Raw genomic sequence first — 12,500 nt, forward strand, 5'->3', positions numbered from 1 at the left:
ATTTATTTCCCATAATAAGTTCAACAGGGTAGATGTACTTAAGGAACATGAGACTTTTTCAGATAAATAAAGGCAAATATTGCAAACTACACAAAAGGCAGCCGCTAAAGCGTTTAAGTTTCAAAATAGAACAAATGAAACAGACTAAATTGTCAATTCCACTTAGAAACAAAATATTAATTCTAAAAATAAATCTTAGTTTGTTTTACAGAAGAACAGACAAAACTGACTAACTTTTGTCAATATCAAATAAACTGAGAACTAAAAGGAAATTCTCAATCTCTCCTTGTTGTATAGCTTAGCTTTTCAAACAGTTTTAACAGTTACTTTAGTCTGACAAAAGCCGAATGACGAATTAGCGCTTCCAGTCAGAGACTGAGGCTACGTCCACACGTACACGGGTATTTTTGAAAACTGAGATTTTCCGTTTTCGTTTTAAAAAAATAATCCCGTCCACACATAAAGGCAGAAATGAAGGAAAACGCTGCTATGAACATGCCAAAGCAGCAGGTGGCGCTAGATTCCTAACCGTGCAGAAATGTTGGCCAATCAGAAGTCTAGAAGCCTCGGTGGGAAAAAGTAAACAAAGCTGGGGCATAGAAGCAGAACCGAGTCGTATGTGTGGAGGGACAGTAACTGTGTGTATATGTAAGCATTTAAACACTGCAGAGAGTAGAATTAACAGTATTGTAGAAATTCATTTCACCGAAACAATAACGTGGCGCACAGTGTGACGCATGCACCAGTTTATTGTATTTCCAGACTTGCTTTCGGCACAATTTACAGTGCACGCTACTCTGTTTTTTGTCAGACTTGAAATAGCCGAAATACCTTCACACTACGGAACTTCTATGGCTCTTCCGTTCGACAATCTCTCCGGCATTGGAACCATCATCTGTTTTCTCTTCGGTCACGCTCGGTTGATTTTTCTAGTCGGCACACTCATTTCCTCCATTATGCGCTGGCTCCATTACCCGCTGGCTGCTTCCCAAACAAACACACGTGCGGCTTGGCACTTGTGCTGTACGTAACAAGTCACGCGACGTGACGCTGCGGCTGTGATTGGTTCGGCTCTGCGCTACTGAATTTGGATCGGCTGACCTTTTTTTTTTTTTTTTTTTTAAGAGAACAAGAGCGGCGCGGTCTATCGCGATAGCTTAATTTCTCTATCGAGTAAAAGTTATATCGCGATACATATCGTTATCGTTCTATCGCCCAGCTCTAGCTCTTGGTTATACATTTGCATCTTGTTTTGGTCAAGTTTTATATGAGTGAGGGGCAGATTGTGAAAAGCTAACTGCAATTCACTTTTTGTACTTGAAAAGCCAGATTTCTGAAAGGGGCCTTGTTCTCAGCTGCCTGTATATTGAGGGAGTTTGGCTTTATGGCGTTATGTCAGACAAGCTTCTAAAAATACATTTAACAGAAATAGTCTTCTCCTGACCCTAACCAAACTGTGAGTAAACGCTACAAAAATATAAAAGAAAAATTTCTCACAAATGCCCAAGAGGCAAATATCTACCAGTAGTTGTGGGGCACGTCAGAAGTTGTTGCTTGAAGACAGATGGAGTCCTTCCGTAGCAGTTCTTACGGGAGGGTTCTGGATTGGACGCGCCCCGCCCACTCCCTAAGCCCGACGACCAATCAAAGCAGAGCGGCCTCCGGATGTAAATAGTGCCAGCTACAGCTAACATATAGCTAGCTAGCTACTTGTCGAGACAAGATGGCATTTACCTTATACTCTCTTATACAAGCAGCTATTCTGTGCATCAATGCTGTCGCTGTACTACACGAAGAAAGATTTCTAAGTAAAAGTAAGTGTCTGTAATTCAGATATTAGGCTCTCAAGAGGTCATGTATAGAATTGGCCCAGCATTTAAGCTGGCTAATGCTAAAAGGCTAGTCAAATAGAACAATTTAAATGGCAAAAGTTTGTGATTTCGCTTTGTTTAAAGTTGCTACACCACCTTCTATCCATTTGACAGGAAGACTTTATGTTGTTCGTCTATGTTTACATTTTGTACTTTTAATTCCCACTCTACTTAATACAAATCCGTTCGTTTTAACCATCTTCAGTTGGCTGGGGAGTGGATCAAAGTGTCGGGGGATTTGGTGATGAACCAGGCATCAAAGTCCAGCTAATGAATCTTATCCGCTCCGTCAGGACAGTCATGAGAGGTGGGTTTCCACTTTATCACACACTCAGTATTCTTCAGACAGAGTGACTTGGATCATTTTAACTTCTCTTGGCTCAGACCATGTCATGTTTTATTTTCCCCTGCAGTGCCGCTGATCGCAGTGAATTCAGTCTGCATTGTACTGCTGCTTCTATTTGGGTGAAGAAGTTTAAAAGCGGGGACGGGACAGATGAGTCAGGACATCTCCGTCACCTCAGGAACCACTGAAGAAGACACAATGTCCCCTTCAGCCTGGATATGAATGTTCTCTTTGTATATTTCTATACATGAGTTGTTGGATGGTTTTGTTTTGTTTTTTTGTTAAGCTCTCTTTGCAGCCAATAAGAGTGACATCTCCCTTTCGTTTTGGAAAAATAAATAAATAAATAGCGAATTGCTGAATAGTTTGAACTTTTCAGACAGTAAGCAAAAATAAATATTTTTACACTGTACTAGTAAATTGGTGAGAGGAGCCGACTATGAAACAGCTGTAATTTATACTCTGAAAAATATGTAAAATAATTGTGGAATAAGTGATTGTGCATCGACAGTAAAGATTTTTTTAAAAACGTCACCGAGTGCGAGTTTCATTGCTGATGAGCCGAAAGCGCACTGTTTGTCCCAGGGCGCTTGCCGTACTGTTGCATGCACTTGGAGCTCACCTTGCTAAGCGGTATCTGTGAGCCTACATGGATATTATAATCGATAATGGGGAATGCGCAGAGTTACATTGTGGCCTCACTGTCTGTATGTTCCGTGTATTTGGTTTACGTTCACGTTTACTGCGCTCACAAGCTGCTGAAAACAACCGAACTGCATAGCGACAAACTTCCGAGTGATGCGTATGTTTACATGAAATACCTGAGCAGAAGAGTGACCCGGAGAGCAGGCTGCTTATACGGTACAGAGAAACAAGAAGCTGGTTATACAGTGGTCAGCTGCAGGTGAGTGCGGCCTAACGTTTTACGCATGCATTTGAACTGTAAAATAGCTGGGAGCAGGTCCTCTTGAGTTTGTGTATGTGTCTCTAAGGGTGGAGGATGCTCTGTTGCGGAGGTTCTGCAGTGCTGCAGGTTATGGTTGGGATTATCCAGACAGTGAATACAGAGACATCCCGCTGTGCTTCCCGGAGTTTCTCTGCGGCAGACCTCTCCTTATGTTGTTAACTCATGAAAACTTCAGGCTCAGCCCAGCAGGTAAGACATAGATAACACAAGACACACATTTATAGAGCTTTTTCAGGGAATGATAAAGTATTATGATTCTATGACACGGCGTCTTTAACCAGACTGATTCTTTTGCTGATATCTCAACTCAGTGGAAACTTGATGGGTACATTTTATTGCCAAAATTGCTTTGATTTCAATATTTGATTGTTGTACAAAATACTACATCAAAACTCTGTGGCTACATTTAAAAGTAGTGATCCCAAGTGGGCCATACTGTGGGGTCATCACCCACAAGAGAAGTTGTAATGGTTGTGTGCGATGTCTAATCCCTGGTTGCTGAGGCTGGCTATTGGGGCATATAACATCACCTCTCTGGTGGGGAAGGATGCTGAGCTTAGGTGAGAGGTTGGGAGATCTTTCCTAGATATAGTCAGTCTCACCTCACCGCAGTCTGCTGGACAGGGGCTGGAGTTTGTACCAATCCGGAGTTGCCCTCGTTGAGAGGCAGCAGGCAGAGGTGGGTATTCAACCCCGATTCACTACCCAGTTGAACTACAGGTCAGAGTACCCAGCCTTCTTGGGGTGCTGGAGAGTGTCCCTACAGTGATGAATTGCTCCAGGGATCTGCTGAAGATCAGTGTCAAGATGGGGCCAGGTGATCAGTGCAGAAGGTGGCACACGATCTGGACTTGGTGCCTTCCTGGTCTTTTGTCCCGTGAAGAGTTGGCTCTTTCTTCAGGTGGTAGAAAATGTATGGACAGATGGATTTCAAACAAATAGCGAAGGCACCAGTATTGCAGGCTCAAATGAGTTTCACTAGAAGACAAACCAGCTAATGCAAGAACCCCACAAGTGCCATTTTAATTTGCTGAAGACATACTCACCTTGGAAAACCACAAAAAGTATCTATTTATCCATTTATTTCACTTTGCTCACAAAAGCAGTCAGTCACAACTAAAAGAAAATTCAAATTTACTGGAAAACACAAGGACAGGAATGAAAACTAACCATTTTTTAAAAAGCTTGACTTAGTGCACCGACTACATTGTTTACCAAAAAAGGTGTTTTTCCCAGTAAAAAAAAAAAACTTTAATATTTAAATGTTTTTAGTCCATCATTTGAAATTATGTACAGTATTTACTTTTTTAAGTGATTTCAATCTTCATCATTTTATGTGTACTGCAGGTTTTAAAAGAAAATTATCCAACTTTGAGTGTTTTAAATGTTTTTTTTAGGTCTTGTCCATGTGCGTCAGAGTTTAAAAACCTTTCAGCCAATCGATGAGCTGAAGAAGGGTCCATTCACCCTGCGGGTGCAAGTCCTGGGGTACCAGCCGACTGATCTAGGGGTGGAGGTGGACATCTGTCTGTCTGCTACTTCCCGCTCCAGATGCGTAGTGTGGGAGAGCATCCTGACACTGCTTTCCGAAAACAAGCTTCACAAAGCCATCAGATGTTCACCTAAGAATGAAAATGAGAGTGAGTAGTGTCACGGTGGTTCCCCTTCAGAATATTTGTGTTTTTAAAGCGACGGCACACTTGGGGCTTTAACTCACCTGATCACCATGACTTTGATCTTTGTTCTGGCAGGTGAGAAAGATGAGCCAGCACCGGACACTCTGAAGCAGGTGGAGCTCAAAGTTCCCTGGACTCCTGACCTGAAGTGTACATGGAGTTTTCCATGTAAGCTCCTCTCTCTGCCGGCCAGGCTCTTTAGATTCACTCCTCACAGAGTACCGAGTCTCTGGATGTTCTCTGTCTGCTTGGCTGAAATTGAAAAGCACAAAGGTAATGCGATTTATCAGACGATAACAGTATTAATTATCTCTATGAAGGATGGCTCTGTCCTGTTCTAGGGTGTCAGCTAGCTGCTCTGTTTTGCCAACAGGGGTTAAAGTGATCACCGCTCCCATTACCGTCACTGCCCAGTTTAAGGAGCCTCTGCTGGTTCCAGGAAAGGTGACGGTCAGTTTTTGGGAAGCACCCGAAAATAAGCATCAGTCCCAAAGCCTCTACTTTCAGATGCAGCAACACAGAGGGGGCAAAGCTCACCTGGTGGGACTGATTTCTAGGTGTTGATGATTAACAAAGAATGTTGTTATTTGTTGTTCAGATTTTCACTGTTAACAGTTTGACTGTCAGTAGATTGGCAGGTTACAGTCAACTGAATTCTGTTTTCTTACACCTCCCAATTCAAGTGCATAATCTCAGCTACGGTGGCTGTTATAGAACAAAAAGTTTTAGTCACCTAAGAGAGATCAAAACCATTACATTTAGCCAGCTGCTGCTGGCTGGCGTATTTCTACTACTGTTTGTGTAAAACAAATATGTTTTTCTACACAGTATTTTTGAATATGTTGAATAATGTCAAACTTTTCTGAACTTTTCTGTCATAAGCGCTGCTGTTTTTTGCTGCTGTTAGTCTGCCAGCTGCTCTTGTTTGCTGCTTTGAAGTAGATTCAGACACTTGGCGAATTAACTCTCATATGATGTGAGAATATAATCAAGCTGTTTATCAGAGGGAATGCTGGTTTCAAGGATACTTGATCCTATCGTTAGCTGGTATTGAGTTAGCTCATAACCAGCTGTTTTCGTTTAGTCGGCTCATTGTCGGCTCATTGTCGGCTGTTCAGAGGAGAGTTGTGTGTCTAATAAATGAGGAATAAATGAGCACGCTTGTGGATGTTTTCATTCTGTTCTGACTAAATATTACTTATATACTATATTACCATTCAGTGCTTACCAGTAAGCAGATAAGGTGTTTCCAGGTATTTCCTTGTGAGTAATAATATCATTAATTGTATCTCCGATCAGTTAAAGCAGACCTTCCCAAAGTGTGGGGCCCGCGCCCTAGGGGGAGCGCAGAGTCATTGCATGGGGGGGGGGGGATGCTTGGACACTGCTAGCACGGGGCGCCCACACAAACGCAAAGCAGGAGATGAAGCATCACTGAATATGTTTCCAAACCAACTTCATTCTAAGCCAAAGACTAGAAAATATGGTGAAGCATATCTGCCCTTTGGTTTCACCTGCACAAATGCCGGTAGGTCTCCCCTGCAGAATTAGTTTTCCCTTCATCGGGAGCAGCGCTGGGCTCTTCAAATCACGGACAAACAGTATCCACAGTTGTTTATGTTTTTAAACCCATTTTGCACAGAGAGGCATTTTTGAAAAATGTATTGATAACAATGTTGAATATTATTACACAGGAAAAAAAACAACTACATGTAAAATAATTACACCGTGACGCCTCTGCCTTTCTAAATAGAGGGACAGTAACTGCGTGTGTGTAAGCGTGTAAAACCTGAAGATAGAGACAAAATATTGTTAATCTGACTATCTGCTATTCTGCAATTCATCTCATGTAAACAATAACGTGGCGCACAGCGTGACGTGAATAAAGGCACATACCTTTGACGTTGCATGAGGAACTCTATTCCTCGTCCACACGTAAACGCAAAAAAGGAGTTTTAAAAAATCTCCGTTTTATGTGTGGACGAAACAGCTGCGTTTTCAAAAATACCCGCGCAGGTGCGGACGTAGCGTTAAAGAGTTAGTAGTTTATTTTCTTACAACCTGTAATTTATTGCAGATTACTTGTATTTGCTTAATTGTTTACTAAATGTTTGAGGTGTGAAATAAACCGCAATGGAGCAAAATATGGGTGTGTGTGGTTGGAGGATGTGTTTGTGCGTGCGTGTGCGCGCGCGCACATTTTTCTTGTAAAACAAAGGGGGGCTAGCAAAAAACTTTTGGGAACCACTGAGTTAAAGTGTCCCATTAAACCATGGCAGCATGCACAATGTCAGGACCCTGAGGCTAAAGCAGCTAAATGGTATTCAGGCATCGTTTGATTTATTTATGTGCTTTTCCCTTTGTGACAAGTCAAAATGTCTCAAAAAGCTAAAGAGCAGCTGCTCTCTCAGACAATAAGAGTAAGAACAGAGAGTAGAAAGCACTGGTTTTCTAATTTAGAGGTGCGGTGCACAGTTCCCGTGCACAACCGCCTCTGACCTAAAAACCTGCTGGAAAATAAGAAATCACTTGTGAAAGATCAGACGCAGTTTCAACATTGAGTGTCCTCTGCATCAGTGCACCTGGTGCTTTAACACATGACTCTGGTGCATTCCTCAGGGTTTGCTGTAAATATTCTTGCATTCCTTGTTTGAGCTTTATTTAGTTTACACCAAATTGTTGTCAAACATAATCTTAAAGACTGTTTTTCCTTCAACATAAGAAATACATTTTCTGACAGGTGGCATCTCCTTTGAGCCTTCTCTTTCGCTGAAAAAAATAAAGTAATCCCCAATTTAGTCATTATTGTAAGGTCACAGTCTTAATTTTAAAGAATTTTTTGAAAGGGGTTTGTTTGTTTGTTTGTTTGTTTGTTTGTTTGTTTTACTTCACAATATTTGTTGAATAGCTGAAATTTTTAAATTCAAGGATTTGTCACAATATTTAACACGGAGACTTAGAGCCTGTATTATATATTAGAAAACGTTCAGTGCATGGGATTGAAAAAAGTGGCGTTTTAAAAGGACAAAATCAGGACAAGTGTCTGTTGTAGTTCTGTGTAAACAAGAATTCAGGAAGGGACTGCAGGTATAATCTGACTTCACTGCCAGGTCCAGTAAAAGTTAGCGCCAACTTTAGATTGACATTTTGATTTTAATTAAAAACTAGCTGAAAAGAGCCTGTATTCACTGTAAGCGGTGTCTATTTTAATATTGTTATTATTAACTGTCTGCGCATAAGCACGTTAGCATATTCTCTCTGGATGGTTAACATGTGAAGCAGAATCAATATAAAGGTCAATCCATTAGAAAATCACAAAGTTTAAAATAAGAGACGCACACACAGGTTCTGGTGTGAGTGCGTCGAGTCTGCCTCTGTGCAGCTACAGCTGTGAGCAGTTGTAGTGGATACGATGAGGGGAGGGCGTGTGTGAAGGATTTCTTGTTTGTAGACCACAAGGAATACTCTGCAAGCAGGAGACATCAGTTTTGCCAGCGGCACAGCAGAGCAGGAGGAAGCCTGCTTGATCATCCCATCTATGCCATGTGATTTTCCTTACATCGACCCGGGGAAGAGTTCAGGCTTAAAAAGCTTAAGGTAAAGGCATGTTTTTATTAAATTGATGTGTATTTTTACAGAAATGTGGATGTTCATTGTTGCATCAATTGTGTGTTTGATGTGTAAAGGACAGTTTTAAGTAATGTTAGCGTTCAGATAGCCATCATCATACATTAAGTGTACTCTATACTGCCCAACATTTTTAAAAAGTCAACTCTGTGATATTAAATTATTGTCCATTTTCTCCTGGCTGTGCCACATAGTTCCTCCTCCCAGAGATAACGCTTCTCCCAGGCTGCTCGTACTCACTGCTGAGACAAAAGGAGTCGCCAGCCATGTGAAGCTAAAGCCATAAACCAATGAACGTGTTTAAAACATTATCTATTTTTCATCTGTTCTTGTTCTTGCTCAGTCACCTCTACAAACTGGAGCATTCCCACTCCAACATGTACACTGCAGATATTATTCATTTATAGAGTCCCAATTCTGTCTTGCAGGAGTCAGTCAAGTGTAAGAGGGTCAGTTTGTAAAGCTCCTGTGCAGAGTGCAGTGCATTTAGCACACAGAGCTATAAATCCTCTAGAAAAGTATTTCAATACAGTTTCCAGTGTGCATATTTATTGCATATTCCCATTTGCATTTGTTTGCGCTTGTCCTTTCTTTAAAACGGGACTAAAGCTTGAAGATTTGCCCACTGACACGAATCTGTCAGCATTCCACACCCATAAGTAGGATGGCAGATTTCCAGGATGCTCTGATGAGCAGTGCCTTTATCACTTCATCTGAAATGTTTCTGTGTGGCAGCAGGGGAGGAGGAAGGTGTGTTTAAAAGAGATCAAACACTCACTTTCCTTGGTTTGTTAAAGCACTTTTGAGGCCTTCATCTGTCTCCACCTTCACAGAGCCGGTCCTTCGGGAATTCAGGTTATTTTTGCTTCCTTTAAAAGTAACGGCTTCTTTTATTTATTCAGAGAGGCCAGCGCATAAAACAAGTCCACTATTTGTTGCCCCAGTTACACTGTTAGCGAAACACTGTACTATAATGTAACTGCATGATGTAGTCAGTTTGTAATTGTGCATTAATAATTCAAAAATTAAATAAATAAAGTAGGGGTAAATTTTGTTGACCTCAAATCATGTAGCAGCACCTTTATTCAGACCTTAGTAATAACTAGATATGTGACACCAGCCATGGTTTCTTGACTATTTCTTTCAAGGTCAACTTTGATTGTGGGCACTAACAGTGAAGGTCAAGGTCAAATATTTAGCCAGTCTAGATAGACAACATTAAAAATGATATCTTTAAAACTGTGGTCACTGGACCGATAACGAACAGACAGACAGACAAACAAATGGAAACGATTACATACTCCTTCCCTTCAAGAGAAAACAACTGTTTCCTGTCAGAGGGTTTAATTATACTATCAAGCATTTTAATATACATGATGCAAACATATGCTTATTTTGCACCATCAGTGTCCATGTTGGTCATGATGCCAGTTTGTTTGTTTGAGGAGTTTGGAGCATTTCTGTGGGAAGCAGTTCAAGTCAGGTGATGCTCTGCACATCACTGTTTCCTGTGATGGATCTTCACAGACCCTCAGACGTCAGAGGGCCAGTAATTTTGTAGTGCCATGTTCTTGACACTTTCTTGACATTGGCATCAATTAATTTCTTTGGTGGAAATTCATCAGATTCATACAGTTGTATTACAGCTAAAAGATAAAATACCCGTCCAGGTGAACAAAGATTTTTTGTTTTTTTTTACAGATTTCATAAGTCTTAAAAAACTAAAAAAGAATGAACACAATATACATAAAATAATGATACAATTCAGGGCACAAACCCCAGTTTTCTGGGTCAAAGGTATGTGGCCTCCTAAACTGAACTGTATTGCTTTTTCTAGAATCTGCAAAGCAAAAACAATTTTCCCGTTACATACAATGCAGACTCATAAAATCAATAAGCTTCCCTCCAAAAGCAGGGATGTCATAATTTATTCATTTAGACCATTTTGTTTACTATGTAGTAGTAATCTTAAAATGATTATATTAGTATTTATTGTTTGCTAAATATTCTCATATTGTTAAAAAAAAAGGAAGGCCTATTTACTGGATTATTCTATATTGTTTTGGGCTCACAAAATAAACCAGCCCCAGGTGTCTGTTGTTGTGAGCTGGTGTTACATAAATAATATTGAACTGAGTCTTGCAGTCATCCTCAGTGAACAGACTACAGTTTCTAAGGTCAGAGGCTAACCTCCAGTTTTTTGTTTGGTCTCAGTGTGAAAGGCAGATTTACACGAAGAAGCAAGGAAAAGGAAACACTGCCAGCATCCCCATTTCTTCCCCAACAGGGAGCAGCAGTGTGCAGGTCTACCATGACTATGAGAAGGTGGCCTTCAAGATGCATTCTGGAAATGGTCATGCTGCAGAAAACAGTTCTCATCCCAGGAGAGACCAGCTCTCCAGCCGAGCTAGTGCCAACGTTCCAGACATCAACTCCATCAGCCACGAAGAAAAGCGCAGCACGAAAGACGAGATTGGCCACAGGAGCTTCATAAGGACGATGGAGTCAAGCAGCCAGGGCTACTCGGGGCCAGAAGACAACTCAACAGACCCACATGAGACCCTGACAGAGACTTCAACTCTGACCTTTGTGGATGGACGCAGTACGGAGGAGTCAGCAGAGAGCCGCAGTCTCCACGGAGTGGGGATGGTTTATCTCAAGGAGTTTGTGCTCATAGATGATGATGAAGACGGGGATATGTCGCTAAGAGAGAAAACAGTGACAGACGTGTCCTTGATGGATGGAAAAGCTGCAGACCTGGTGTGCAGCAGGCTTTTGTCCACCTCCAGCGGTTCAGTGTCAGAGTACAAGGAAACATCTGCTCCTGACGCGCCTCCTCCTGAGGAGCCTGAAGCTGCACATGAAAAGAAAAGCTGCTGTTTGTGCACACTTTTATGACCCTTCAGGATCTCACAGCTTTGTGTCCATCATATGAACCGTGATACTGTCTGTGATAGAAACCTGAGCAGTCACTCGTGGTATGGGAAGCAGAAGAAGATTACATTCCTGACATGCTTTTTTAGCAACCAGCAAAACATGTTCATGTTCAAACATCAACCACTAATGTGTTTCAGTCAAACTGCTTTTTCATTATAAATATGAAATGTAGGAAACAGTATGGTGCATTTGATAAAAGTTACAGTAAGAACGATTTGATACATGCATGTTTCTGCAATAAACGGCTGGTTCTTGAAATATCAGGTGCTAACAAAAAATATAAGAAATTTCAGTATTAAAATGTCCCGCCTACTTATATTACTAATGTCCCAGTTTCATTTTGTCCATTTGAGATAACGCCACCTTTAATAATTGTAACAGCAGTGCACAAAGATCACAATGACTGATCATGCAGAGAGAGTCTTAGGTTTAGGTTGCCCTGGATCCTGTTTTACAAATAGATCCTCTTTTTAACTGCATTGTTCCCTCGCCATAAAATATGTTGGCGCAATGGTTCAGTGCTCATCAACAGCTGGCGTAGGCAAAAATAACTGAGTGCCACCTGAGTGTTATTTTTATTTGGAAGGAATATGTGAAACACATTTGTCAGAACTCAAAGATACAAACTGTGTGTTTCTTTAAGATACAACCCTTTTTTCCTTACATGCGCTGTGTCCATGAACTTCTCTGGCTATTACACTACGTTTTTGTGTGTGATAATGCAGGAGCCAGTGCATTCTGATCTGCTGTTTTTATTCAGCAGCTACCTGAAAGCACAAGGTATGCATGATGTCCAGTTGTGCTACTCTCACACCAGAACGGAGCTAGTGAGTGGTTATTTTCTGCTCTTGATGTGATTTATAGTGAGAGCCTGACTGATACAAACTTAAACGATCTCTAAAGAAGGACAAATTCAGACAGACTTGATTCTTTGAGACTGTCTGGAGTTCACCTTTGGGATTATTTTAAAGGTACAGTGTGTAAAACCTCACCACTAGATGTCAGTAAATTGCAGTCAACTGGATTATATTTTGTTACCCTTTCAATTCAAGTGCATAATCCTAGCTACAGTAGCT

The 12,500-nt window shown here is 41.1% G+C and overlaps 2 protein-coding genes across 2 annotated transcripts; both read left to right on the plus strand.

Moving 5' to 3' along the window:
- Window positions 1-1,648: 1,648 nt before the first annotated feature.
- LOC308404423 (immediate early response 3-interacting protein 1-like) lies at window positions 1,649-2,566 on the plus strand. The gene is made up of 3 exons (XM_080894463.1): window positions 1,649-1,814; window positions 2,077-2,178; window positions 2,285-2,566. The coding sequence occupies exons 1-3, from the start codon at window positions 1,724-1,726 to the stop codon at window positions 2,338-2,340; spliced, it is 249 nt and encodes an 82-aa protein (XP_080750589.1). The 5' UTR covers window positions 1,649-1,723; the 3' UTR covers window positions 2,341-2,566.
- Window positions 2,567-2,807: 241 nt separating this feature from the next.
- On the plus strand, window positions 2,808-6,159 carry LOC308404486 (uncharacterized protein). Its single transcript, XM_080894557.1, has 5 exons — window positions 2,808-3,121; window positions 3,210-3,373; window positions 4,582-4,824; window positions 4,936-5,133; window positions 5,234-6,159. Exons 1-5 carry the CDS (start codon window positions 2,886-2,888, stop codon window positions 5,422-5,424), a joined length of 1,032 nt encoding a protein of 343 aa, XP_080750683.1. The 5' UTR covers window positions 2,808-2,885; the 3' UTR covers window positions 5,425-6,159.
- Window positions 6,160-12,500: the final 6,341 nt, after the last annotated feature.

Source organism: Rhamphochromis sp. 'chilingali', assembly GCF_963969265.1.
Source record: "Rhamphochromis sp. 'chilingali' genome assembly, chromosome: 10".
In the NCBI taxonomy this organism is placed as follows: Eukaryota; Metazoa; Chordata; class Actinopteri; order Cichliformes; family Cichlidae; genus Rhamphochromis; species Rhamphochromis sp. 'chilingali'.

Coding starts and splice junctions, on each gene's coding strand:
- LOC308404423 (XM_080894463.1), top strand. CDS start 1,724: ATGGCATTTACCTTATACTCTCTTATACAAGCAGCTATTCTGTGCATC. Junction 1,815..2,076: donor AGAAAGATTTCTAAGTAAAA/GTAAGTGTCTGT, acceptor AACCATCTTCAG/TTGGCTGGGGAGTGGATCAA. Junction 2,179..2,284: donor CGTCAGGACAGTCATGAGAG/GTGGGTTTCCAC, acceptor TTTCCCCTGCAG/TGCCGCTGATCGCAGTGAAT.
- LOC308404486 (XM_080894557.1), top strand. CDS start 2,886: ATGGGGAATGCGCAGAGTTACATTGTGGCCTCACTGTCTGTATGTTCC. Junction 3,374..4,581: donor CTTCAGGCTCAGCCCAGCAG/GTAAGACATAGA, acceptor TGTTTTTTTTAG/GTCTTGTCCATGTGCGTCAG. Junction 5,134..5,233: donor TGAAATTGAAAAGCACAAAG/GTAATGCGATTT, acceptor TTTTGCCAACAG/GGGTTAAAGTGATCACCGCT.